The 26,602-nt window shown below is 54.3% G+C and overlaps 2 protein-coding genes across 4 annotated transcripts; both read right to left on the bottom strand.

Moving 5' to 3' along the window:
- Window positions 1-6,567: 6,567 nt before the first annotated feature.
- Window positions 6,568-7,614, bottom strand: LOC113948457 (P2Y purinoceptor 1-like). Its single transcript, XM_027646086.1, has one exon. It carries the CDS (start codon window positions 7,612-7,614, stop codon window positions 6,568-6,570), a length of 1,047 nt encoding a protein of 348 aa, XP_027501887.1.
- Window positions 7,615-11,709: 4,095 nt separating this feature from the next.
- On the bottom strand, window positions 11,710-17,169 carry CCN5 (cellular communication network factor 5). 3 transcript variants are annotated; one of them, XR_003528154.1, is made up of 5 exons: window positions 17,001-17,169; window positions 14,483-14,699; window positions 13,241-13,873; window positions 12,253-12,753; window positions 11,710-12,084 (listed from the first exon to the last, which is right to left on the bottom strand). XR_003528154.1 is itself a non-coding variant. In XM_027646036.1 (5 exons), exons 1-5 carry the CDS (start codon window positions 17,058-17,060, stop codon window positions 12,730-12,732), a joined length of 747 nt encoding a protein of 248 aa, XP_027501837.1. In that variant the 5' UTR covers window positions 17,061-17,169; the 3' UTR covers window positions 12,622-12,729. The 3 variants fall into 3 exon arrangements, 2 of the variants coding, with proteins under 2 accessions (XP_027501836.1, XP_027501837.1); XM_027646036.1 differs by lacking the exon at window positions 11,710-12,084 and having other exon boundaries at window positions 12,622-12,753; window positions 13,241-13,434; window positions 13,622-13,873; XM_027646035.1 differs by having other exon boundaries at window positions 11,710-12,753.
- Between the last annotated feature and the right edge of the window lie 9,433 nt (window positions 17,170-26,602).

The raw sequence follows: 26,602 nt of genomic DNA, 5'->3' as shown, positions 1-26,602 counted from the left end.
GGTAGGAAACAAACTGGCCCCAGCACTTCAACTGGGGAAAAACACATTTATTAGTAAAACTCAAGATGTCCTTTCCTGTTCTGCCTCTCAAGCTCAGGGAACCAGCACTGAGAGGTTGATTGAGCTTCCCACCCAGGCGCCAACTTATTTCAATGCAGGGCTTGATTCCTCCAAGCTGCATTTTTCTTCCCCTGCTAGCGATGCTCCACGGCTGCTCCCTGACTCCACTGGCCAGAACGGTTCTGGCTTTGGGGCCACAAGCGATTTCCCAGCTGATAGAGCTGTAAATGCCCTGTGAAATGTTCCCAGCTGCCCATGCCTGAGAGCACAGCAGGTTCCCTGTGGGGAATGAACAGAATGAAACGACAATATTTGTCTTCTCCTGCAGTGTAAGCACTGCACTGGGGACTTATTTCTTCCTCCACCTTAAAACTGCAGATTTTACTAAGTCTTCTTTATATGCAGAGGGTTTCCAGTTGCTTCTCTCCAGGCTTTTTTCTGGCAGGACTAACTGGGGAGATGAGAAGCATCCTCTCTGAATTACAAATACAAAAATGTCCCTGTGTATGCCTGGCCCAGCTGCTTGTCCCCTGCTCCAGCCCTGGGCCTTTCTTCCCAGCCACACTCAGGGGCTGTGTGGTGTCCCTGGGGTTACAGCAAACAGCAGCACAGGAATCACAGCTGTTCCAGGCATCAGGAGGCAGATCTGTCATGAATCAGTTAAAGGGAATCTAATTAACAGTAGGCTTTTCCGGAGGCAGGCAAGCCACCTGAGCTAAATGGAAAAATAAATCAAAGACTTCTCTGGGTTCTGAAATATTTAGTTGACTTTTAGGTCCTTTATTTGAGAGTCTCTTGGGGTGGGAGCTGAGTAGTGACAGGTGGTGATGCTCATCCAGGTACCCCCCAAGGCACCTCCACTCGGCCAGGCACAGACTCAGGGCATGAGTCTGGGGGTTCAAGCCTGGGAACTGCATGCCAACAGTCCCCTTCGTGGAGGCAGATGAGAGCTGTGAGCTTACCCAACCTGGGATTTGGAGGTGCTGATGTGACTGCAAGCCCAGTGCCCATCCTGTGCTGTGGCTTTGGGAGATGATGTGTCCTGAACTCCCAGGCTGAGTCTGCAGGTTTATCCATGAGACACCCTCTGCTCCTCACCCATGCAGCACTGGAAAGGAAAATAAACCCTCCTCCTGCCTTCTGTGCTGCTGGGTTTACTCCCACTGGGGCTGACCAGAGCTGCTGGAAGTAAATATTGGGATGAGGAGTTATGAAACTGCCCTGGGGAAGCTGCAGCATCCCGTGATGGGTATTGCAGACCCGTGGGGTTCTTGGGCAGCCCCAGGCTCCTGGATGAGCAGCATCCTGTGGGAGCTCTGCATCCCCCTCTGCCCTGGACTCTCAGCGTGGCACTGTGTGGCCTTCCCACCACTGCACACTTTTAAAGGGACATTTTTACCTCCAAAACCAAGTAACACTTAATTCAGTGAGAGTGTCTGGCTCTTGGCATCACCACCAGTGAACCTGCCCTGAGCTCTCCTCTGTGCCAGCACCTTCCTGTTGCCAGGACACCTCCTCACTGCTGTGCCTGGACTGGAGACACGGCGGTGCTGCAGGGTGGGCTGTGCTGGCAAGAGCACACTGGGAGCTGTGGTGTGTGTGGTTGGGTGCTTGTCCCCATCCCTGCTGAGCAGCACCTCCTCACCAGAGCAAAGGCAGCCAGGACAGAGTTAATCTGCCTCCTGTCCTTGGATGTCCTCTGCCCAGCATGGAAGCAGCCTCTCTGAGGAGAAGCTGTGGTGCCCCTGGGAAGCCTGGGAGCTCTCTGATGCCCCTTGGGGCAAACTTTTTGCCCGTGAGCCCAAACAAGCAGAATAATTTCATGCTGGCTGTGCTGTGCCTTGGCACGAAGGGCTCCTCAGAGAGCCCTGGATCAGACCTGAGTGTCTCCTGTTCATGTCAGAGCAGAGGTGTTGGGCAAAATTCAAACGATAGTTTCCTCCCAGGATGCTGGGGAGGCAGTGCAGGCACAGGGCAGCTCCCGGGGGTTTCTCATGCCCCGCTCCTGTGCTGGCACCTGCCTCAGCAGCGATGGGCACTGATGGCAGGGGGCAGGGAGGGCTTGCTGCCGAGGGGTATTTAAAGGGATGGTGTGAAAACGAGCACAACTCCTTTAGGGCTGGGCTCAGCAGGTGGTGCAGGCCGAAGCCCTGCCCGCGGGTGCAGCCGCAGTCGCTGTGCAGCGCTCATTCCAATGCGCGTTCCCGGCGCAGCCGCTGCCGGGAGCTGCCAGCGCGTCCTCAGCCCGCCCGCTCCGCGGGTCCAGGCACAGCATCACCTATTTATAACTGCACGCACTGCAGGAGCAGTATTAGACTGATGGCTTCACACAGTCACGCTAAGTGTTGCTCTGTTTCTGTGATTTGCTCTTCTTCTCAAGCTGTTGGTCTCCTGGATGCCAAAACACTCCGCATAGTGTAGACAAAGACTCTCACTTTTCATTTCTATTAAAATCTTCACCAGTAGCACCCAGTCCTTGGCATATTTACCAGTTTTTCTCAGGCCACCTTGAGTAATTGCATCTACTATTCCTTCCCAGTCTGATCGATATCCTTGGTAAATAACATAACCTGTCAGGCCTGTTATTACTGCAGACAAAGGTAGTTTAGCAATGAAATTGTTTTGCTGAAGAAATAAATACTTCTCACTGAATCTGAGGATGCTGTGACCTTTCATTAGTGACCTGAGTGACTCATCCCTTTTTGTGTGCACACTGCAGCCTCCCACCATGCCATAAGAGGTGTTCCACAAAGTCCCACTGCCCGGAGTAATGGGGAGCTGAATCCTGTGGGAGCCTCCTGCTCACTTCTCCTCCAGCTTCACACCCAGCCTGGGCCTGGGGGCTCTCACGTTATGGCAATGCCCTGTTTGCCCAGCAGGGACCCTGTGCACCATCTCAGTTCCACAGCAAAGTCCCCGGCAAAGTTCCCAGCAGGCCCAGCCCTTGTCTGCAGCAGCTCCTGCCCTCCCTGGCTCTGGAAATCTCTGGCACAAAGGTACAAGCCCCTGTTCTCAGCACAGGGCAGCCAACCCACACTTGTTTAACACTCAGGGCTTCACTGGCCACACCAACACCCCTGAATTGAGTGGGGGAGCTCAGTCATAGCCAGGTTTTAGCCAACCTGTGCAAAACGAAACAAAGAATTAATCAGAGTTGAGTTCCATGCATTTAACTGCTGCTGATGGTGATATTTTCTTCTTGTAGAGTGTTTTGCATGCCAAGAAAAATAGTTTTGCATTTTGGAGGAAAAAGGTAGTTGTACATCTGTGCATCTGTACATGTGCCTGTTATTTCTGCCTGACTGGCTTCCCTGGGTTGTCAGCTCAAAAGTTCTCTGTAATATAACAAATCTTGACTATGTTTGCAATAAATCCTCAACCAAGAGGGGTTTATTTAATGAAGCAAGAAATGCTGCCAAATTTCCATGCTTGATCCTGATCCCATTAATGTCAGCAGGAGAATTCCCACCATATTTGATTTATTGGTTGGGTCTAATCTGCGTAAAGGAGTTAAAAGTCTGCTTTCAGTTTCCTGTTGCAGATAAGATCATTGCAGATAAGATCATTGCTCCACAGTGCTGTGACAGAGAGGCTGTGGGAAAAGCAGACAGCAAAACAATCCTCTCATCTGATTTTAGGCACCTTCAAACCTGACAACACATAGCCAAGGGAGGGGAAGAAGAACATTCAGCTCATCACAAGCCAGGAGCCCAAAAGAGGTGATGGTTCAGGATGTAACCATGGCACAGCAACTCCAGTGGCACTGGCCCCCTCCTGCCAGCAGCAAATGCTTGCGTGTGGCCCTTCCAATGGCTGGCAGAGCTGCTGGGAGACAGCTCCTCACCTTCCCTGTCCCTTTACCCACTCTCTAAAATGTGCTGTGTCCTCCCCTTCCCATGCCACAAGTGGGGACCGGGACAGACCGGGAGCTGCCCATGCTGGTTGCTCCAGGGACAATTCCACCCTTCTGGTCCCAGGGGATAAAGAGCCCTGGGGAGGGTTTGAGCAGTCAGCAGTGCCCACACATTTTGAGCAGGTCCCCTGAATGTCCCACAGAGAGCAGTGGCTGCTCTTTGGGAGGGAAGGAGCCTCCCTGGCAGCCAGGGCAGGAAGGAGGGCTGAAGGACTGAGGGCTGCTTTGTTGTCCCATCACCAGCTGTGAAGAAGCTCATGTGCTAATGGTTGACCCTTAATTGCACACACAGCCAATGAAGGGAAGGAGCTCATTATCCCCCCACCCAGTTCACAGGGGGAAACAACATTGTCTGAGAATAAAGGAGACCGCAAAGCAAGAGATTAAAAAGAAAACAATCCAACCCCAAATATCTGAGACATCAGCCCAACACACACATCCTTACTGGCTTTTGCTGATTTGACAGATGCAAGATATAGAAAAATGAGCAGATTTATGGCTGCAAATGTCCCTGGGACTCAGAGATGCTTCTCAGGATACAGATCTTTAAATCATCATTAACTGTGATGTGAGGGGACACTGGAGAAGGTGGATCTGGGCACAGAGATGCTGAGGGCAAGAGCAGAGTTTTCCGGCACTTCCTACACAGCCCTCCCTCCCCAGGGTGTGGTGATGCTTTTTTTCAATCAATCATGCCAAAATCAAGCACTGACAGGGTACTGCAGCTCCCATGGGCTGTGTGAACCAAAGCTGGTTCTGTGGGGAGCTGTAGCACCTTGGATAGGATCCATGTGTGAAGATGAAGAGGAGCTGGACAGCTTTCAGAGGCGTGGGTATTCTTTCAGCAAAGGAGGAGAAGAGTTCAGAGCTCTGGAGAAGCCCAGATCTGGGGAGTGTGTGCAAGGAGTAGGGACCAGATCTGATCCTAATGTCCCAATCCTCCCTGGAGGATTGAGAAGAAGAAGAGATTGGGAGAAGAAGATCGCATTTGCAAATTTAAGCTTTTTCTTTGGGTTTCCTCTGGATGAGGTGGGAGCTGGAGGTTTTCAGGACTCTGCTGGACTTCTGAGTGGTGCTGAGCAGACTCTGGGCGCCGACCTCAGTGCATGCCTGTCCCAGATCGCTCTGCTGGCTGCCTGCAGCCTCCCAGCAGCTCCCTGTCTGCAGAGAACTGGGAAGCTCATCATCGCTGCCTGAACAGGCAGGTCCCTGCTCCAGCCCACCGGCCCCCTAATTCCCATAAAGCTTTAAAAGAAGCCAGACGACTCACAGCTGAAAGCAGGAGGTGTTTATTTGCACTTTAGACATATTAACAGCGCTGAAATCCAGCCGTGCTGGCGAAGGTGGGTCTGTGCGAGGCACCAACAGAGAGAAATGTCAGGCAAAGGGCAAATGGGGTGTCAGTGTGTGGGGACTGCTGCCAGGAAGGGGCCACCGTCTGCGGGTCAGCACCTTCACAGAACGAGCTGATTTAAACTCATAACCCACTTCCTTCAGCCGAGCTGCAGGAAGGGCTGTTATTGCAAATCACTTTGTTTCTCTGAGGGAACCGAAACGTTTGAGCTTTTCCTGGTGGGTAAACGCCCGAAGTGAAAAACATTCCCCGCCCCGAGGCAGAGATCCCCCAGCCCCAGCTGATGACAGTGACTGCCCTCACCACCGAATCCTGCAGCGCTGCTTCTCTGTCTCTGCACGTCTCATTTTTACGAGACACATCTCATCCCCTGGCAAGGCTGGGTGCAAGATGCAAGCACCCACCCGAAGGTTTGCAAACTCTCCTGGGATTTGCCTGCTGTAAGCAGCGGTTCAAGCTGTAAATAAAATCCCAACCAAAATAAAATCCCAACCAACAGCCTCCAAAAACTTTAAAATGCCTGTTTGTTGGTGTCTGCTATATGCTCTTCCAAAAGAGAGTGAGTAATGCTAAAAATCTTTTTACTTCTGCAAAGGAGGTGGGCAGTGGAGGATCCCACAGATCCTGAAACAGCTCAGTCACCCAGGAACAACTAGCCCAGGAACTGGCACAGCTTAGTCATGTATTTAAAACCTGATTTTTTAATGAATATTTCCATTTCTAAAGCACCTCCCCCCTGCAAAAAACCACGCTCTCAGCTGTCCTGTGATGCAAGTAGTGTCCTCTCCTTAGGTTAAAGAGGGAATCTTTTCTCAAACACATTCAGTGGGGGAGAGGGGATGCAGCAGGGGGACAAGGCATCATTTCCCCCCCCATCCTTCACTCATCGAGGAGCTTGATGAGTGTCCAGGAAGGAGGGAGATTTAACCAGCTCAGTCTGCTGCATTGGATGCTGGAGAGAAATATTCCCAGACTGGAGCAAACATGATGTTCATTTCTTTCCATCTCCGGGTGTACTGTAGGCAAAATGGTCGGGTTGAGTAGCTTTGCTCTTAAAACCTGGTCCCAGTTTGCTCTCCAATGCTGACAGTCCTGTCTATCCCTTGTGCCAGATGGGAGCCCATGATACTGCAGTCACAGTCTCTGCAGAAGAGGTGTCAGCGTGGGGGCTGCTCCCAGGAAGGGGCCAAGCACAAGCTGAAGTGGTGCATCCTTCATGTAGGGGGTGGCATTGGGTACCTCAGAGCGCATCAGAAGCCTCCTCCTTACAAAGAATTGTGCCCCCCTTCCTCTGATCTGCCTGGCAAGAGGTGTTCCTGCTGAAGGTGGTCCCCAGCTGCTGTCTGGCTCTTTGTCGGATGCTCCTTATCCGTGACATGCAGTCTTTGCCCGTGATCACGTAGAGCAGAGGGTTGAGGGCACTGTTGAGGCTGGCCAGGCCCCGGGTTACCTGGTAGGAAACGTAGATGTTCTTTGAAGCCTGTGTGCAGAACCCTTGCAGCTGCCAGACACGAGACAACAGATTGAGGTTCCTGAAGATGTGGTAGGGGAGGAAGCAGATGGAGAAGAGAACCATCACGAGAACCACCAGTCTGATGCTTCTTCTCCTGAGCTCGAGGTCCATGGTGTCATTCCTGCAGAGCACAAACACCACGTGGCAGTAGCACCCGAGGATGATGAGGAAGGGGATGATGAACCCGGTCAGGGTGACAGCCAAGGTGTAGGGCAAGTAAACGTCCAGCTTGTTGTGCCCCGTCGTGTCGTGGCACCGCGTCCCCGTGTCATCTGTCTTGCTGAAGGCAAGATCAGGAGCTACCTGGGCAATGACCCATGCCCAGACTGCCACGCTGAGCCACAGCGAAGAGGTGGCCCCCTGGCACCGGCCCCGTGCCTTCAGGGGGTGCACGATGCCCAGGTAGCGGTGGATGCTGATGCAGGTGAGGAAGCCGATGCTGGCGTAGAGGTTGAGGTGGAAGAGGCTGCGGGTGGTCTGGCACCAGCCCTGCCCGAAGAGCCACACTCTGCCTCGCAGGTAGTAGCTGACGAGGAAGGGCAGGGTGCTGACGTACAACAGGTCTGCCAGCCCCAGGTTGCCCACCAGCAGGCTGAGGGGCTGGCGGGCGCCCTGCCGGTGCCCCCTGCAGAAGTGCCACAGCCCCATCCCGTTCCCCGCCAGCCCCAGTGGGATCACTGTCAGGTACACGGCGGGCAGGAAGCGCTGGGCAAAGGCAGCGTCCACAGGGCATGAAGCCCCGCTGCCATTGCCGGGCCACGTGGCAGCAGCCATGGGGAGCTGCGGCAGCCCTGCCCAGGGGCAGGCGGTGGCAGGGCTCGGAGGAGCCGATGCCCACAGCAGGGTTGGCTCCAGCAGCGCCGTGCCCAGAGCCAGCCCTGGCAGCGCCGTGTCCTCTGGCACAGGCTGCGGCTGCCCTCACCTCCCTACTCCTGCTGAACCCGGACTGGCCTTTGGGGTGCTGGGCTTTTCCCCGGAGCATGGGGAGGATGTGGTGAGGGCGGCCCCAGCACAGAGCCGGGGTGACTGGTGGCTTCCGCCACTCCTTCGGCGCCTCCCACCAGCCCACTTCAGATATTTTGAGCCGGGCGCCAGGGACATCACAGCCCCTTGGCTATTTTGGGTGCTGTGTGTGCCTGAAGGGAGTGGGAAACGGAGCAGAGAGGTGGGAGAGGGGCTCTGCTGCAGAGATGTCTGATGAGGGGGGCCAAGGCTTTCAGCCTGTTCCTGTTCTGTCCCACTTGGGGTGAGAAGAAACGTCCCAGTTTTCCAGACCGGGGAGCTGGAAGCCTGCCCCCCATGAGCTGCCCTCACTTCCATTCCTGACAGCCTTTCTCCTGGCTCCAACACTCAGAAATACCAGCAGCAGAGTTAAGGCAGAGACTGGCAGCGTTCCACGGGGCTCATGCTGCTACTCCCACTCCAGCAGAGCCGGTGGCACGGGCAGTGCCAGCAGGCAGGGGTGTGGCAGGCTGCCTGCCCCCAGCATAGGCAGCAGTGACCCCATCCCTGCTGAAGAGCTGTCTCTGCACTACAGCTGGTCCTGCTGCCTATTTCTATATCCCTCCCCAAATACAAACCCCCTTTTCCCCCCACCTCCTTCAAGTGGTTTAGACCCATGCAGGGAGGACATGCAAGATGGGCTGTGACCTTCCTCTCCTGCCTTCCCTGTCGCAGGGGATGCCACACAGAAAACACTCAGATACTGTGAAATTGGGGTAAGAGCTAAAACCAGTGACCCCAAAGCAGACCCCAAGGAAAGGCAGCCTCAACTGCACTGCTGAGCTGCTGCTGCATAAACAGGGCCAGAAATAACTTATCTCCAAGCATGGGAATCGACAGGGCAGTAACCAGCCGGGTTTACCCTGGCAAGCCTTACAAAAACAACCTTGGGAAAACAAGTTCAGGTGAAAAGGGCTGGGCCCAGGAAGGGCAACGTCCACCTGCTTTCTGGGAGCTGGATCAAAGCAGGGGGTGGGAGGAGGCTGAGAGCTCAACTGCCAGTGGGGAGGAGGAGGGTGGGTCCTGCCACGCCATCCTGGCTGCCTGTCCCTCCTTGGGAGCAGCTGAACATCTCCACTGGGCCATCTTTGGGCACGGGAGTTCGGGGACAGGGCGGGGAAACCCAAGACACAGATAGGGGGGGAGGTGGTAGCTGCTTTTTGGGAGTATCAGTGTATTTGTCGACTTCAAAAAAGTGCTTGCTGGAGCAGATAAGTGATGGGAAATGCTGTCTGTTATTTCCTGCCTTTGTAATAAAATCTCGGCACTACAGGCATGATGGAGTGGCAGATTGTGGAAGCTGATTCCATGGGATGAGGATACACCTTTTCTGAGGTTTGCAGAGCCTCTGGTAGGTCTGTGCTCCTGGAGTGGCAGCAGTAGAGAAGAGAGTCCACGGGGGTGCCTCTCCAGGGAAGCAGTTCTCCATCCTTCCCAGCTCCCACCCCCTTCACCTCAGTGCACTTCAGCTGCTCCTGCAATCTGGGCTTGGGGTGGCACTTTAGAGCAGCTTTATGGAGGTGTGGAAGGGCAGCACGAGGAGAGGAACCACTGGGGAAACTGAGGCAGAGACAGCAGCTGGCTGGGAGGACTGCTGAGATCATGGGAAGGGTGGTGACCTGCTCTCAGCAATGAAGGCAAAACCTGCCCTGTCCACAAAATGAAGACTTGGAGCTGGGTACCTGTTCACTTGGCCCATGGTTTCACTTGCAATACAGGTGCTACTTCCAGCTCTGCCCAAGCATCCCACATCAGGATGCTCCCCTCCTGTGCCTGGCTCTGGCATGTGACAGTGCTGCTGCTGGCAGGGTGAAAATTCAGGGCCAAGACAGCTCCTGCAAACAGATAACCTGAGTGATGGGCTCCCAGGAAAACTGAAAAAAGGCCCAATTTTTTTAATTGAGTGCTGCGCTCTTGTGCTCAGTTTCTGAAAATGTTTTGCTTTAATGAGAGGCTCATCTGGCCCTTTCTCAGCCTTCCCTGTGTATTTAAAAATCATCAGTCACGAGAATGACTTGGAAAAGAAATTCTGATGCACGTTGTTTGCTCATGTGGTAGCACAGTTTCCCTTCAGCTGCTGCATGTGCTTGTGCCTAAATGAGCCGTGATCTGCTGCTCACCACTGGCTCAGGAGTGTGGTTGGCAAATCTGTGCTGTGTCTGTGTGCAGATGTGCCCTTAGGCCTTAAGGATAAGGGTGAATTTTTCTTCTAAGTTGGGGATTTTTATCTTTGTAGGTTACCAAAATCACCTGTGGATCCCCCACCCCAGCAGGCAATGACAGGACCCTGCGTCAGAGACTGTCATAAAGGTGAGCCTCAAATAGCTGTGTTTCCAGGGTAGCAGGGCTTTAGAGGGAATGGCAAATATTGTGAGACTGGCAATCAGATTGCAAGAGTTGCTTTCTCTGTGTTCTTAGGGAAAAATAACTCTGATTTATTTGGAAACATTAATTCATTATTTAGATGTTTTCTGCTTAGTGAATTGGGGAGAAGTGATATTCTGCAAGGAAAAAAAAAGAGGAAATTATAGCAGACGTGCACTGAGTCATTTGTTTGAGATGACAATTACAGATTGCTTCTTAAAAAGTGACCTTTTGATTTTGAGCATCACCCAGAGGTGGCTGGGCAGGATCTGGGAGGGGGTTACAGCCTTGGCAGCCCTCCCTGCCAACAGCTCACCCAGCCTTGGTGGCCAAGTCCCAACAAGTTCAAACAAGAACTGGCTTAAAAATAGGATTTTCAGTACACACAGTGTTTTATCCATGTCAGTCGAGGAACATGGTAGTTTTAAAGTCTATATGAGCCTTGTGTCATCACTTTTTTGGCAGAGCCATCACAGAGCTAAAAAAGCCAACCAAAGCTGTTTGCTCTGCGATTTGCTGCCTGATGGAAGTTCACCATATCCCCTGTATCAAACAGAATTAATGATTTGGATTCAGGCCGAGCACCAGATGATCACAGTAAATAATTCTCTTTGTAAGCAATGTTTTATTGCACAAGCAGTGAGGTTTCTTCTTGTTTCTTTCCCCCCACCCCTCACCCCCTGAAGTGACTGAAAGGCATCCTTGACTTCACTTTTATTTTCAGCCCTTGCAGAGCCCAGGGGAGTGGGTGAGCAGCTGCCTTGGCCTTGCTGCCTTTCCTGCTGCTGGTGAGGAAGCTTTTCCCTGGGCTGGAGAGCAGATCTCCCTCTGCCATTCAGCCTTTTGCCCCTGCACCTCCAAATCTGCCGCAGTACCAGTTGCCCTGGGTCGGGAGGATGGTCAGCTGGTGGCACTGGGGGAATCCCAGTCTGGGGGGAGCAGAGGTGGGCCTGGCAGGAGGGTGAGACGAGTCACAGGGGGGTTTGGGCACTGATTTTTAGGAGGCTGAGGAGAGGCATGGCCTGGGCTGTACCTGGGGCTGCAGACCCAGCAGCAGAGCAGCCAGTGCTGTCCTGCACATCCTGACACTGCCTGGAGACCTGGGCAGGGCTGTGGGCAGGGCTGTGGGCAGGGCTGTGGGCAGGGCTGCTCTCGTTGGCAGAGCTGGTAGAGCTGATGGCTGGGTAAAAGCAAAGGGTCATGGCTGAATCCAGGATATTATATACTCTAATAATGTGTTCAGTGCTTTGAGTGCTTTCTTACTCTAAGCAGCCTGAATCGAGGTGCTTCCAGGCTGCCCCATCCTGTGCCACTTTCCAGCTGGCCACGAGCAGCAGGGCTGGGCTCACCCTGCACCAGACAAGCTCCACACCTCGATCAGCACACCTTTATTTTTAGTTCCAGAAATACACGTCTCAAAAGTCCGTATCTCACCTGGACGTGTCACCTGCACCACTGCTCCTTGCGGCTGCCCCTCTGTCCCTGCGGTGGGACCTTCCCTCTGTCCCTGCGGTGGGACCTTCCCTCTGCACGCTGCTGCGAGGCCGTTAGAGGGCATTTGGGTTTCATTTTCCGTCGCCCACAAGGGTTACTGCCGAGGGAAAGCACAGCCAGAACCGCCGAGCAGCTCTCCTGCGCAGCTGGAGCAGCTCCAGCCCGTCGGGAGGCGGCTCCGACTCATCTTTGCGATTTTGTTTTCTCTTTCTCCTGCTTTTCCTTTGGCCCGGGCTCCCAGGGAATGTGCTTGGATGGCAGGCGGTATGTCTGGTGCCGCGGGACGGTGTCTCCGTCTGAGCTCCCCGCTCGCCGCAGCTCTGCCAAACCGCCAGCGCCTGGGAGAGGAGGGGGCCAGGAGGAGCGGGAAGGCTCGTGTTTGTTCTGGAGGGATGCAGGGAAGGTGAATTAGAGCTGTCAGCAGGAGGACCCTGCCCATGCCCAGGGAGGAGCCGCTGTTTGCGGGGTGGGTATCGTGGGCTGGCCGAGCTCCCGCACGGTGGAGCAGCTCAGCCTGGCACGGCAGTGACTTGTGGGTGCAGCCTGAGGTACCTGCTCCCTCCCTGGGGGGCCAGGGCGTGAGGGTTCCCTCCAGGGATTTGGGCTTCCAGGTGCTGGAGATGGCCTCTCTTGCAGAGCTGTGTGATGTGGTGGAGTCGCAGCATCACCTCTCCAGAAGCTCCACTGATCCAGGAAAGGACCAATTCCTGGCTTCTTGGGTGGGTTCATGCTTGGGGCAGGGTTTCCCCATTTCCCATTTCATTCAGCCTAAAAAACTCGGGAATGCTGCCCACTAACCCTGCCTGGGGCAGCAGGGTGCACAGAGGAGGCAGGTGCTGAGTGAGAGGGGGATCTTGTTCTCTATTTCCAGCCTCCTTTGCAGCCAAAGTCCATCAGTTCTTCTCTAGTTTCCTGATGGAAACTTCTCTAGTTTCTCCATCTTCACCAAAACCACAATGCCATAGGTTTGTGCCAGACTCTTTGCCGGGATGAGACGTTGGCTCCGGGATGAAACCAGGGTGGGCACAGCTACAAACGACCTCCTCTTCCCCTCTGGAAAGGCACAGTGCAGAATGATGGGGAGATAGAGCAGGATGTGGCGTGTTCTCTAGGTCTGGGGAGCAGGGGCATGTGGCAGCAAGGCTGTGTTACACTGTGTTCACACTGGGGCTGTGCCAGGCTAATAAAGGGGTGGCAGAACCACCTCTTGGGTGTGCCCAGGGAGCCAGGCAGGAGCTGCAAACGCATCTCTGGCCATAGGGGCAGACCAGGCTCCCCTGTGTGAGTTCCAGAGTGCTCCTGGATTCAGACATCCAGAGACGCCAAAATTCAGGTCTGCACCTGCCATCAGGTGTTTTCCAGGCTGAGTTTCAGGAGATGGTTGATCTGTCCCTGAGACGCTCTCAGCTCAAGGCTGAGGAGGGGTGATGGGGTGCCCGCACTTTAGTGGGGGTCTCGTGTTTTCGTGTTTGGCTGGCTCTGCTCTTCCCTTTGTCTGTCAAACCCGTTGCCCGGAGGCACCAGCTCCACCCTCACTTACCGCCGGGAACGCTGCGGGCAGGGCAGGGCAGGGTCTGACCACGCAGAGCCGCCTCTGAGTCTCCAGCCGGCAGTAGCGGTTCTGGTTGGAGACGCGGGTGGCAAAGCCCACGCCACAGGTGGCCGAGCAGGCGCTCCACTCTGTGCTCCACTCCTGGCAGGGGTATGGCAGCACTGGGGACAGTGCCCCGGGGGCTGAAAGATAAGAGAGGAGAGGATAAAGGGTGGTTGGAGCCAGGCTCTGTGCAGATGCCCTGCGGTGCTGCGGGCAGAGCCCCGCGTGGCAGAGGAATGCGAGGGGATGTTTCAGAGCCTGGGGTGAAGGGGCCATCCCCAGAGACCTGCCCGGGCATCCCCTCCCTGGAGGTGCCCTGCATCTTACCTGCCCTGGCATCCCGGAGGAGGTGCTGGTCCTGGGCTCCACAGATCCACTCGGGGCAGCACTTCCCTGGGATCTCCACACGCCGTGGGTAGGGGCAGTCCGGGGTGGGCAGCCGCACGTCCTCCTGGCACAGCGGGATGCAGGTGAAGCCCCCGTCCAGGCAGCGGCACTGCAGTTTGCAGCTGGGCTGGAAAATCTCTCCATCTCGATAGACCCGGCCGTTCACCTCACAGCCCTCCTCGTCATCCTCGACTGAAGTGACAGACAGGGAGCCCGTCAGGGACAGAGTGACAGAGATGTGAGAGGCAGAGGGACTGCTGGGGTAACTGTGGCGCTGGCACGAAGGGAGTGATGTGGGGGAGACACAGAAGTGACTGAGAGGTATGTGGGGCAGAATGGGTGTGCAGCAGCATGTTCATCACCAAACCTCCTCCCCTTCCCTACCTTCCCTCCTCATTTCTCTGTGTTTTCAAAGGAACAGCTCACTAGCTGGTGGGAACCCCCCTGCCCTTTGGCTCTGACCCTGCCTTCAGGGTTTTCAGGCTAGACAAAGTTTCTCTGAGATTTCTCTGCAGGACCCCAGGCTCCAACTCTGGCTGGGTGACTGCAGCATCCCTGGGACCCCCATGCCCATCCTCGCTCAAACCACCCCGAATCCTCAGTCAGAAAACAGTGCAAGAGCTGGCAGCAGCTGCAGCACAGCCCCATGCCCAAGCTGTGTGTAAGTTCCTCAGAAAAGCTGCTTTCCTAGTCTCAACCACTTCCCTGAAAGTGCTGTGGGATGCCTGCAGCCAGCTGAGGCCATGGGTGGAACTGGGGTGTGGGGACATCCCCGGCGGGAAGGGGCTCCCCTGTGCTCACAGTTGCAGGTGCCTCCTGTCCCGGCCGGTGCTGTGCTGTAGTCACAGACGAGGCCCTGGCTCTGGTCGCAGACGTGGAGGAAGTCACAGGGCTCCCCCAGGCGCCGGGCACAGATCTTGCAGCAGCCACAGCCATCCAGAACCAGGGGGGACCCGCGGGGGCAGCGGGGTGGCACCCAGGGGCAGTAGCACGGTCTCCGGCACAGCTGGGCACACACCTGTGGGGCAAAGGCATTGCTGATTCCAAAGGGGTTGGTTTTGGCTGACAGGGAAATCACTGGGACAGACAGGTAACCTCTCAATCACGAGGGCAGATTTTCAGTGGAGGAAGGCTCTGCAAATCCATGGGAATATGGTGAAGCAGCCTGGAAAGCTACTGTCCCCTTTGAAGGGCACCTATGGAAAACCAAGGAGAATCAAGGATGCTCAGCACTCTGCAAGATTGGGTCTTAAAAGTACCACTGCTCTGAATACACAGGAGGAGGATGGAGCTAAAAGGTGAAGATCCCGTGCAGTGGTGGTTATTTAACGAGCTCAGCAGCCCCGAGCAGCCCAATGTGAGGGAGGGAAAGCAGCTCACCCCATGGCTGCCCCTAAGGCAGTGGGTGTGCCCAGCTGGAGACGGGGCTTTGCAGGGACTGAATGCATGTGAGGAGGGCTCAGCACCTCACTCCAAACAGTCTTAACAGCTCTCATTCATGCCAAGAAACAGGACATCACATTGGCAGCAGGGATCTGATGCCAGGCAGACATCACTGCGTTCCTCCCTGATCCAGCTGCAGCCTCTGCCTGTCCCTGGCTGCAGGATCCTCACCCAGCCTGGCCCACTGGGCGAGGAGCCCAGAGATAGGCACGTTTCTGTGGACTGGGAGCTATGTTTTCCCTCCTGGCTAGACTGAGTAATCACTTTGGCAGGACTGTGCACTGCAGTCCTTTGCCTGCTCAGCCAGTTGTCTGCCAGGGATGTGCCCACAGGAGTTCACCTGGGCAGGGGGGTGTTTATCCCGTCAGCTCATCCTGCTTGCACAACCACCCTGGCACACCTTGCTTTTGCAGGCAGCACCTGTGCTCCCAACGTGTCATATCCAACAGGGCTGTTTCATACTGAGCCTGAAGCCAGAAGAGCTGGCTCTGCGGTTTGGAAGTGAATTCCTTGCCTGGCAGTCTGTGTGAGCCCCCTGGCAGCTCCAAGCCCCCCAGCAGCCCTGCTGCTCGGCACCATGCACGTGCTGCTGGATGCAGGGCCAGCACATGCAGTGCAGCAAACATGCAACCAAACCATTCACCCCTGCCCTGGTCCGGGTGTGTGTGCTGAGCCTGCTGAGAGAGCGATGGGTTCAGCCACAACGTGTGGGTTTTAGAGACCATTTTCCTTTCTTTTTCAGCTTCTCCCAGTGACATCAGGTCTGACATGATCAGTCAGACAGAGGAGGTAGGTACGGGTGTGCTGTTTCCCATTTGCAGCCATTCAGATGTTTTTTATGAGGCTGTAGAAGTGTCAGTGCCAGCAAGTGGAGATTAAATATATCCAAAATGGGCTGCGTCTTGTTCTGGTTCTGTCAATGAGCAGCATTATTAATGTGGCAGAAACCAGAGAGAGACTTGTGGCAGGGACCAAGGGACTGTCTGTGGTGGCCAGGTTTGGGCTGGCAGCACGAGGGCCTTTGGTGATTCTCACAAGCACCTGGGGCCAGAATAATTTCTCTGTCACAGCTTACCCAGACAGCCAAAGGCATTTTTCATCTTTCAGGAGGTTGCTATTACAAATCGATGTTTTAGAAAGATTAGCCAAGCCATTAATGCATTTCCCTCTGCTCCTTGTAATTTACTTGTCTTTAGATGACAATGTGGCTCCTATCAGAGATCTGAACTTTCTGGAAAAGGAATCAAATAGGCACAATGTTGCCACGACATCCCTGCTCGCAGAAGGTCTGCGTAGGGATTCATGCAGCAGCTCTGATTAACTTGGAGCTGAGATGCCCTGAACTTTTCAACATTCCTGTTCTCTGCACAGGCAAATATTTTCACACAGAGTCCAAGAGAAAGAAAAAATAATAAACCCACTACAACAACCCAAATCCTGTCAGAGGCATTGGCTTGGCATGAGCGTCCTGAGAAGCAGGGAAAGCTGAGTAATGCCAGGGCTGCTTGGCCACTGCCTCGGGAGCCTGGGCGGGGATGGAGGAGCCTGCAGGAGCCACTACTGCCGAGCTGCTGCTCGCTGCCTGAACATAGCACAGCCCAGAGAGTGGCAGGGACAGCGAGCAAACAGCACATTGCTGTCATTCCTGTGTGCTCCAGGGACTCACACGGCAGAGCCTTAGGCCCATGAACGTTCACACCCTGCTGCTTAATCTCGACTATCTCTCCCAAGCAGAGCTGTGCCCCCCCTGTAACTGCATCCACACAGCCTGGCCAGCGTTAGCCAGCGGGCTCGTGGTGACACCCCAGTCCTCCCTGCAAGACCCGGGTGCTCCACGGGTAAGGCTAAAGCTACCCCAGTGCCCCGTCTCCCTTACCTTGGAGAGGATGCAGAGGAGGGAGAGGAAGAGAAGCTGCTTCTCCAGCTGGAGCCTCATGCTGCTCTCCCTTCTGCCACTTCAGCACATCACCCCCCAGGCAGTTTGGAGGCAGCAGCGTGTTCGCAGGTTTTAAAGCCCGGAGTAGGTCCTGCTGGTGTTTATACTCTCCCTGCTCTGATGTCACTCACAGGCTCCAATATAAACATGAATAGGTTTGGACAAGCCTCAAGATTTCCTTTTTTTTTTTTTCCCTTTCTTTTTCTTTCCAGCCCACATTCCAGCTGCCATTTCCACTCTCCTCAAGGTGAGAATGTGCTTCCACCGAGACAGTGAGCAAAGGGAAGGGACACTGCGCTGTCCCTGGAGAGCAGGGGAGAGGGGCTGGGGAACCAGGCTGGTGGGGTGATCCAGCTCCTTGCCTGGGAGGGAAGATTCATGCCTCATCCTAATACTGATCAAGGTCTGCCCAAGCAGAGCCAGAATCTTCCTCCTGGGATTTGGAGGGATTGACAGGGCTGTCCCTGCTGCTGCCCTCAGACAATGCCATGGCCACGCAGGAGCAGGGCACCCACCCCTATATTTTGTGCTGAACCCAGTGCATGGCAGGCTGTGGGAGAGGGGTGAGATGACCAAAAGAGCTGGAAAGGGATTTGCTGTGGTGGTTGTGATGTGCTGCCACATCATCCCTGTCCTGAGTGGGGCTGCAGCCACCTAGGAAGGCTGCTGGGTGGGAGGGTTGGATGTACATTGTGTTGCATTGTCCTGGGTATGTGATGCAGGGAAAGCTGCAGTCTGGCTCTGCTGAATTCAAGCCTTGTAAATTCAAATTCAGCCCCTGAAGTATTATGATCATCTTAAGCAGTTGTGAGAATTAAAAATCCAAGTTTGGGGAAAAGAAGCAGGTGCTCAGTTATTGTCTCCCAATGCTTTCTCAGTCTGCCCTGTGTGAATTTTCCTCTTGGCTGCTGTGTCTGGGGCCACAAGGCTGGCTCTTAGGAAAGAAAAACTTAAGCATTTCAAGACCTCCAGGAAACAGCCCCTTCTCCATGTTTCCATTCCCCAGATCTTATCATGAGATATAAGAGGGGACTTTGTGAGCTCAAAGCTCAGAGGAAAGGCCTGAGTGTAAGGGTGCAGGATGCCCTGCAGCTCTCCCTGGCTCCTCTCCTGCACCCCTGCCCCTTTTCTGCAGGATGTGTTCTGGGGCTGGGAATGCTGCTCCTGCCCTGGCTCAAGGGATGGATCCTGGTGGCTGTGTACAGACTTTCCATGTCATTCAGGCATGATGAGCTCTGCTGCTAAATACCAGATACTACATGTTGGCAAACACACAGGAGGGGCTGGGTGCCATACAAGCAGAGCACTGAAATCACACAACTAGGAACGACACCCCATCCCTCCCTCCAGCCTCTTTTCCCTTCCTGTTGCTTTTGTGAAACAGGTTCTCAGTCACCTGAGCAGCAGTCCCGACCTCAGCTCTGCACTTGCCAGACCCTGGAACCCTGGGCATGGAGCAGGGAGGGCAGAGCTGGGCAGGGAGGAGCACAGACAGAGCTCTCCCATTACCACCTCAATTCTCTGCTTTGGTTTTGCTTCGTTAGCTGCAGTCAGGCTGTTAACGAGCTCATGGCAGCCTGTGGGAATGCCAAGCCTCATTCCAAAGGCTTCTGTCACTTATCCCAGCGCTGGAGCCTCCACAGGTTGGAGCCCCAGTTCCCTGCATCACCTCCATGCCCGGAGGTCTGACCTGCACTGGCAGCCCTGCCTGTGGCAGAGGAGGCACGAGGATGGCACTTCACTCTGAACTCACTAGCAGAGGGGTCAGTCCCCACTGACAGGTGCTCACAGCCCCACAGGTTTGATACTGAAGGTTGGATCTCATCTCGTGCTGCTGCTTTCTGCTCCAGGGCCAGTGCCCTCGGGCTGGCTGTGGCTCGGACAGACATCCCGGGGTGGCCCAGGAGCAGCCAGAGCACTGAGCCAGCCTTGCTGCAGGGGGACAGGCAGCTCAGTTAATTATTCCAGGCTTGTGTTTATTAGGGACTCCTGATTAATGGGCAGGAGTTCATTTCCCAGTTAGAAATCAGGTGACAGTGCTGGTGACAGAAATAAAAACTTCTCGTTGCCCACAGTGAGTGACTCTGTGAGCAGCCAACAGAGCCCTGTGTGAGGTCTCAGGGGGCAGCAGGGCACCCCTGGGGGAGGCTGAGGCTTGGGGCTGCCCAGGGGAACCCACTGGCAATTACAGCCCTGACACCTGATGCATCCTGGGTGCAGGTTTGGCTCCTTGGGGTGGGGATCCCTTCTCCACCTTCTCCCTCAGCTCTGGACGAGAGGGGACATTGCTTCCCCCCCACACCTGATGTCACTGAGGTTTAGACGCAGCGAGGTGACATCTCTGCGATGGTGTGACATCACCAGGAACCTGTCAGAGCTCAGGCAGTGACAGAGAGCCCGAGTCAAGCCTGAGTCAAGTCAGAACCAAGCAGCCAGATGGGGCCAAACCCACCATCCTGTGCCTGGCCAGCTGCCCACACTTCCAGTGGCATTGGCAATCCTTGGTGGTACCTTGCTGGGTTTTGGAGGTGCTCAGTGGAGCCAGCTGGAGGGGCATCCACAGAGTCTACCATGATCTGCCTTCCCAAAGAGGCTTTTCCATGGGTGACATGGGCTTGAGCGTCCCTGCTCTGGTCTCTCTGTGTCCCACGTGCCCACCCAGGTCTGTGCTGGTGCTGCAGGGGCTACAGGCAGAGCCTGGCACAGGAATGCGGCCCCTGCTCAGGTTTTGATTTGCAAAGCTGCACCAGAACAGCACATTAGCAGTCCATGTTATAAATACCCTCTGGAGCACATGCTCCATATGTGTTCTGTACCATACGTGTGATTTCAGAGCTGGTAATTAAGTCCATATGTTTTGCTCCATGGTTTCCATGGTACTATTGTCAGGTTTTTTGGGGGATTGTGATTTTTTTTTTTTTGTGGTCAGTTGTGCAAGAAAATAGTTGATACAGGGATCTGAATACATCTCCTTGGAGTTAGCCACTGGCAAGCTCTGCTGTTTCTATACAAATGAAGGAACTGCCCCAGTGAATTTACATTTTAGAGAGCTGAGTTTTTTCACGTGTTTGCCATTTAATGTGCCATCATGAATAACATGGCAAAGCTCTCGTTTTGCACACCTTGCTGAGCTGAAACTGCATCCATCTGGGATGGGTATCCCAGACCATATTCTTGTTCCATCCCTTTCCTTTGCTCGAGGCTCCTCTTCTTTACTTCGTGTGTGGAACCCCCTCCCTAGAGCTGTCTGAACTCCGACTCTGTCTGGGTGTCCGTCTCTGGCAGGGAGCACTGGGGCTCTCCTGGGTCCTGGCTGGGTCTGTTTGCCCTCACATCAACAGTGAAATCATGGGTCTGGGGTGAACCCAGCTCCACACCTTGGTGGGGAGGACATTTCCTTTGCTTCTGGGTACTCCTTTCTCAAATCCCCGCTGCAGAGGAGCAGGGCTGTCTGTGGAGCATGGACATCACCAGTGGCAAAGCTGGACAGACATCCAGCTTGGCAAAGCCAAGAGCCCTGAGCTGAAAAGGAGGTGCCCCAGGTCTCCCTCGGCTGTTGGACACTTTAGGGTGGCTGCTGGATGTTTTTCATGAGACTTCTGGAAACACCATGGCTTTGGGAAATTTTGAAATATCTCTGCTTTTGGCAGGATGGGAAGGTTGTTTCCTACCCAGAATGAATCTGGCTCCAGTTTCAAACAGCAAGAGCCGAGAGAGGTGGTGATGGCTATTTCCAGCTTTGTCTGGGCATTTTTATTCCCTCTGGTTCTCACACCTTAACTGGACAGCAGGGCCAGGCTGGAAGGACCAGCCACCCTGAGGGACAAGGGACAGGCCAGGCAGTCTTTTACCTTGAGGTCACTGCTCCCACCCCGGAGCTGGGATGGAAAGACTGAAAGTATTTACCATCTGGTGCCTGTCCAAGTGACTTGCAAGAAAAGAATTCAGGGCTGCTGTCCAGTTTCTGATGGCCAGGCAACTGCACCAGAAACCTCGGCTTCATCTGGGACCAGCTGACCCCTCTGAGCTCCCAGCCACGGTGGCCAGGGCAGCGAGGCAGGAGCTGGGCATTGCCCTGGCCAAAGGGGAATGGTGCCTGGTGCTGGGCACACTTAATTCTGCACCATTTCCCAGGCGTTTTTAAGTAGGTTTCATTAGAAAGAAACATTGACAAATGGGACTTGGGGCTGGTTCTGGTCTCGAAGTCTGACGTTGCCAAGAGGCAGGAGCTGAGCGATTACATGAGGAGCAAATGGAGCATCACAACAAAGGAAAGGCTCAACTTGGCCAAAACTACAGAGAGAGCTCATCCTTCAGACTGAGGGGCTTCTCATCAGCACAGCCCAGCCTTGCACCAGCTGTTGTGAAAGGACAACACTTTTACTTAAGAGGCATATTAAACCCATCAAACCCTGGGCAGTACTTCTGTGGGATTTTTTTTTTTCCCCTGCAGTCCAGACAAGAGCAATTCATAACTGTTCCCCTAAATTAAACATTCAGATAACTCAAAGAATAAGACTTTTGTAAAACAAAGCATGGAAACTTCAGCCAGATGAGGTTTTCCATTATTATTTGGAAAACAGTGTCAGAAATCATCACGTATCAAACATTAGGATCCTCTGGGAGTTTATTTTTGGTATCAAACATCATCAAACATAAACTCCCTCTAAAAAATCTCACTAGAAGTTTTATCTTTCAGACAAGATATAATCCCCACATCCTGACCTTGTGTGGTTAGTGAAAGACCCTTGGTATTTTTCATGGACCTGCACAGCTAACTCATGTTTCCTGATCAAATGGCTCATTCTTTTTGACTATCTCTGTTTTTCTTGTGGTTTCAGGCTAAAATAGACAATGTTTTCCCTTCTTGTCTTGCTCAAGGGTGCTGTGTGTTCTCAAGAAGCTGCCATGTCCTTTGCAGCACCGAAGAAGCTGCAAATTGAGGCACACACTGAGGTACAGCCAGTGATGGTTTTAGGTCTCTCCAAACTCACCTTGTCACTGTGCCAGCTCTGCTTTAGAAGGGGGGATGTTTGGTGATGTCTGTGTTTCCTTCCAGCCCTGTTCTCTGTGACTCTGGTAAGACTTTGGAGGATGCAAGTGCTGCATCCATGAGGCAGCTGGTGTTGTGCCTGGGAAGTGTGTGGTGCTGAAAGAGGTTTGGGTGACACAGGTTGTGTCTGTTCCCAAACATCACAGCCCTTCACATCCCCAGGGCTGCTCTTGGCTCAGCATCAGCAGGAGCAGCTCAGGATACTGGTGGATCCAGGATGCTGGGACTGTGTGGAAGGAAGGGAGGGTAACGACCAGTGTTGGGACAGGACAGTGCTGGGGAGGGGACAGTGCCCTGGGGCAAAGACAGCCCTCCTTAGCTGGCACATCAACCAGGCATGTTCTGCAAAGCCCTGGGTGTGGCTGGGACCTTCCCAAAGGCATGCTGGGCACTGCTTGGCATCCTTGGCTGGAAGGAGCCTGGCTTGTGCAGGGAAGGGCCTTTCAGTGTAACCATTGGGCACATTAGGAGGCTGGGCTGGGGAGGACTGAATGGCTGCCAGTTCACCTATTCACACCCAGCACTTCAAAAACCCAAATGTCTGGTCACCACCCAAAACCAGCTGGCAAGGGGACCTGCTGCTTCTCCCCAGGGCTCATGCCAAAGGCTTTGCAGGTGAGTCTCATTTCCTACCTCCACCCCAGGGAATAAAGCAAGGGTTGGGCTTGCTCTCCATCTCCTGAGCAAGACTGGAAAGGCTGAGACCAGTGATGCTTCCATGTGCAGAGGGGTGCCAGGCCCCCACCCCTTCCCCATGCCCCCTCCTGATGCCAGAGGCATCTGGAGACATTTGCTGAGCATGAACTTCACATAAACCACCTCCTCTTGTCCACAGCCCCAGTCAAGTCAATAAAGACACCATTGAAACCTTTAGTGTGTGTGTGTGTGTAGGATCCAGTTGAGAAAAACAAGCCTCTCAGTCTCACCATGGTTATGAAAGCAACGATGTCGCCTGGAAAGTATGTACCAGGGAGCAGAGAGCTGCCTGTGTCCAGGGGTGAGTGGAGGAGATGGGCACCAGCTCAAATATGACTCAAAATCAGGGGAAATTATTTCTGATGAACGTAATTACTTCGGCTCCAGCCCTGATCAATATGAGGAGCTAAAATGCTCATAAACCGGCCGAGAATGCGAACTATGCAGAATGATTTGTAAAAGGTGTTTGGCTGGGCACGCTCTTCCCCAGCTGTCGGGCTGCCCAGGGACAGGGTGACCTGGTGCCATGGGAGGTAGGAGAGCAGTGACTTGCTAGCAGCAAACTGGTGAGCCCCAAAATGAGAATCCCCCCTGAAGGAACAGGGAGGGGGCTGCCTCGTGCAGGTCTGAATCTAATTAAAAGCAACCGGCCTGCTTGGCTGGGCTTCTGTGCTCTGGCTACAAAGCAAGAGACAGGACTGGCCCTTTACAGGCTTATGCTGGCCCCCACAAGGGTGGGGAGGTTTCAGGGGGCTGGCACCCAGCACAGCCCAGGCAGGGGCTCTGCGTGGGCACTGAGGGGGCAGTGGCAGGACCACAGGGACGGAGTTGGAGGGGACAGTGTCCTCAGACTTTATGCTGTCTGAGCCCGAGCTGTGTCAAGTGTGGTGTCAATTTGCACAGGAAAAATGCTCCTTTTCCAAGGGCGTGGCTGTGTCTTGGGAAACTGCACCAACAGAAGCAGATCAGGAGGAGGAAGCTGGAGTGATCCCTGGAGATCAAGGCCAGGTTGGAGATGGTAAGAATTTTCCTCCTGAAAAAGCAAGTATAGGTGTGGGGGAAGGTGTCCTGGGGCATGGGGGTCACCCATGGGTGGTTTCCCTGGCATGGTGAAGAAAGGGTAGGAGAAGGGCTGTTAGTCTCATTTTTGTCCTGCTCTTCCCTGGGGACACTGGAGAATCCCACTGTGAATGCCTCCCACCACCCAGGCTTTTTCTCAGGACACATCCCCAGAAACCATAATGACAGAGAGGTAGAAATAGGAAAAGAAGGTGAAGAGAGCCCCTGGGCTGGGAGCTACCTGTGCCCTGGCAGGAGGAGATGGGATGCTGAGGGCTTCACCTTCCCACTTGAGCTGCTCTGCAGGCTCTGAGCTGCTGCTGCCCATCAAACAAACCGATGTCTGCAGCTTCAGTGGTGACAGTTCCAGCTTCAGTGGTGACAGTTCCAGCTGCAGTGGTGACAGTTCCAGCTTTATCTGGCAGGGAGGCTGCAAGTTACAGCCACTGCCTGATGATGCTATTGCTACATCACTCCCACAACACACTTGATTAACAATTGCAGGAAAACTCACTGATTCTTATTGAATGGGACTCTGCTGGCTTTCAGCCACACAAGCCCTGCCTGTGTGAGGTCCCTGCACCTACAGCCCTCCCAGCCGTGGAAAGGGAGACTGTTCTGGAAGTTTTTCCTTTTCTGACTATATTATTGATGATTTTCTTGAAAAGAGGAAAAAAAAAGGCAAGAAAAGCCTGTCTGTGACTCGTGACTCACTGGGATGTGTCAGGCTCTGGATTAGCATCTGCTCATTGTGAGCTGATCCCTGCCACTGTGGTTTGCCTTTGCCACTTGCATAACCGGTCCAGTTCTGTTTCTGGCACAGAGATTGGCACCTCCCTGGCTCTCACCACACCAGCAGGAATGACTCCTTCAAGGAGCACATTGTGGCAGCCGGGCTGCTCCTCTGCCTGCCCTGCCGGCCTAGGCTGCGGGAGATGTTTGGAGGTGCTGTGATGATTTGGCTGCTGTGCATGCTGTCCCTGCTGCTTTTCCAACATTAACTCCATCTCCTTCCTGGGGCAGGGAGCTTCCCAGGCCACGTGGAGAAATCCTGGGCTGTGATTTTTCTGGAAACCACATCTAGCACAGCGTGGTTGGGGTTAGGAGAGCCCTTTCCCTGGCATTTGGCTGCACTCTCCACTGCCAGAAGCTGACCGCACTCAAACCCTGCTTTCCTCTGCATCCCGTGGTCCTGCTGAGCTGTGGTCTGCTGCCTGTGCAGGCAAGGCCACTACTGCTGGCCTGCCACCCAGAAATCATGCTCTGGATCATCTGTGTGGGAATTAAACGCAAACACTTCACAAACCGCAGTCCTTGAGCACGAGGCAACGAGCCGAGGGCTGGCAGAGACAAAGGGAAGATCTGCCGAGCTGGGATGGCACGTGCCAGTGGAGAAGGGACAAGTGCTCTGAGTCCGGGAGACACCAGCCACCCTCTATGTGCCACAGTTGCCCAGTCCCATGTGTGATCCCTGGCATAGGTGGTGCTGGGCATGAAAGCCTTGGAGCAACTTCTGCTGCAGAGCAGTGCCTGGTCCAGCAGGCTGGCTCTGCTCAGCCCAGGGTCCCTGCAGCAGAGCAGAGCTGTGCCTCCAGCCTTGGCTGCTGCAGCCTCTCTCCCTAAACCTGACCTGACGGTGCTGCTGTGCCTTCCCCTGCATTGCACTCACCTTGTGCCTCCTTTGATGGCACCAAAGGTGCTACAAGTCATGGAGAGGCAGCTTGAAGGTCCTGTGGTGTCATGAAGCTTCTGCTTGGACCTGGCCACATCCTCCACAGCCTGGTTGTCCTCCCTGTCACCACGCAGGGCCATGGGCACCTGCTTCGAGCCAACTTTCCTCTCCCAGGACTTGTCTGCAGGGTGAGAGCCCAGCCTTGCTTCTCCTGCCTTCGAGCCCTGGCCCCTGGAAACATCTGAAAGGAAATAGCTGAAGGTATTGAAAGGGGAGGCAGGAAACGCTCTGAATATTTTTTTTTTCTAAATATAATGACACTAATGTTGCTTGCAGTGTTAAAAATAGAAGTCAAGAGAACCTGCCTTTTTCCTGTTTGCTTTCAGCTCTCACTTTCCTGCCTGTCTCTGCATTCTGGGGATCTGCATGAAAATAAACCCAAGAAAGATCCCAGCAGTGTGCAAAGCAAAGCCAGATGGGTTTGGCCTCGGCTTCAGTTTCCCCAGGCGGGGCCATGCTCTTCTGTGTAGTGTGGGGAGCTTGAGGTTGTGCACTCCCCATCCCCAGCCACTGTCCCCGGGGGCTGTGGTGGGACCACACACTGACCCCCCTGCTGTGGAACTGGCCACTCTGGCTGGGAGGGTGGCCACCCTCCTCCACCCCATGTCCTGGCTCGGGTCAGTCTCCTGCCTTTCCCAAGTGGATCAGTGCAATGAGTGTGCTCTGAGCAGTGCTGCTGCTCTTCCTCCCATGGCTGACAGTTCTGTGCTCTGTTGGATCTGCCAGTAGAAGCCCTGGGAAAAATCCCCCTGTTCCCACCTATCCTGCTGGAGATGCTTCTCCAGATGCCTTTGGCACATCCTTCCAGCTCACACTCCATATGCCCATTCCCAGATCTCCCTCCCAGCCTCCTTTGATGCACTGGGAGGATTTTACTGCCAATCTCCCACCAGCTCATTACAGGGCAGTGGCCATCCCTGAATTCCGAGGCTGATGGATCCAAACTCACTTTGGCAGCAAGGAGCCAGAGCAGGGCTCCCAGAGCCTGAGGGATGAGGTGTG

The sequence above is a fragment of the Corapipo altera genome, unplaced genomic scaffold, assembly GCF_003945725.1.
Source record: "Corapipo altera isolate COAL_440 unplaced genomic scaffold, ASM394572v1 64, whole genome shotgun sequence".
NCBI lineage: Eukaryota > Metazoa > Chordata > Aves > Passeriformes > Pipridae > Corapipo > Corapipo altera.
The sequence above is the reverse complement of the archived record's forward strand: the minus strand, read 5'-3'. Positions and strand labels throughout refer to the sequence as shown.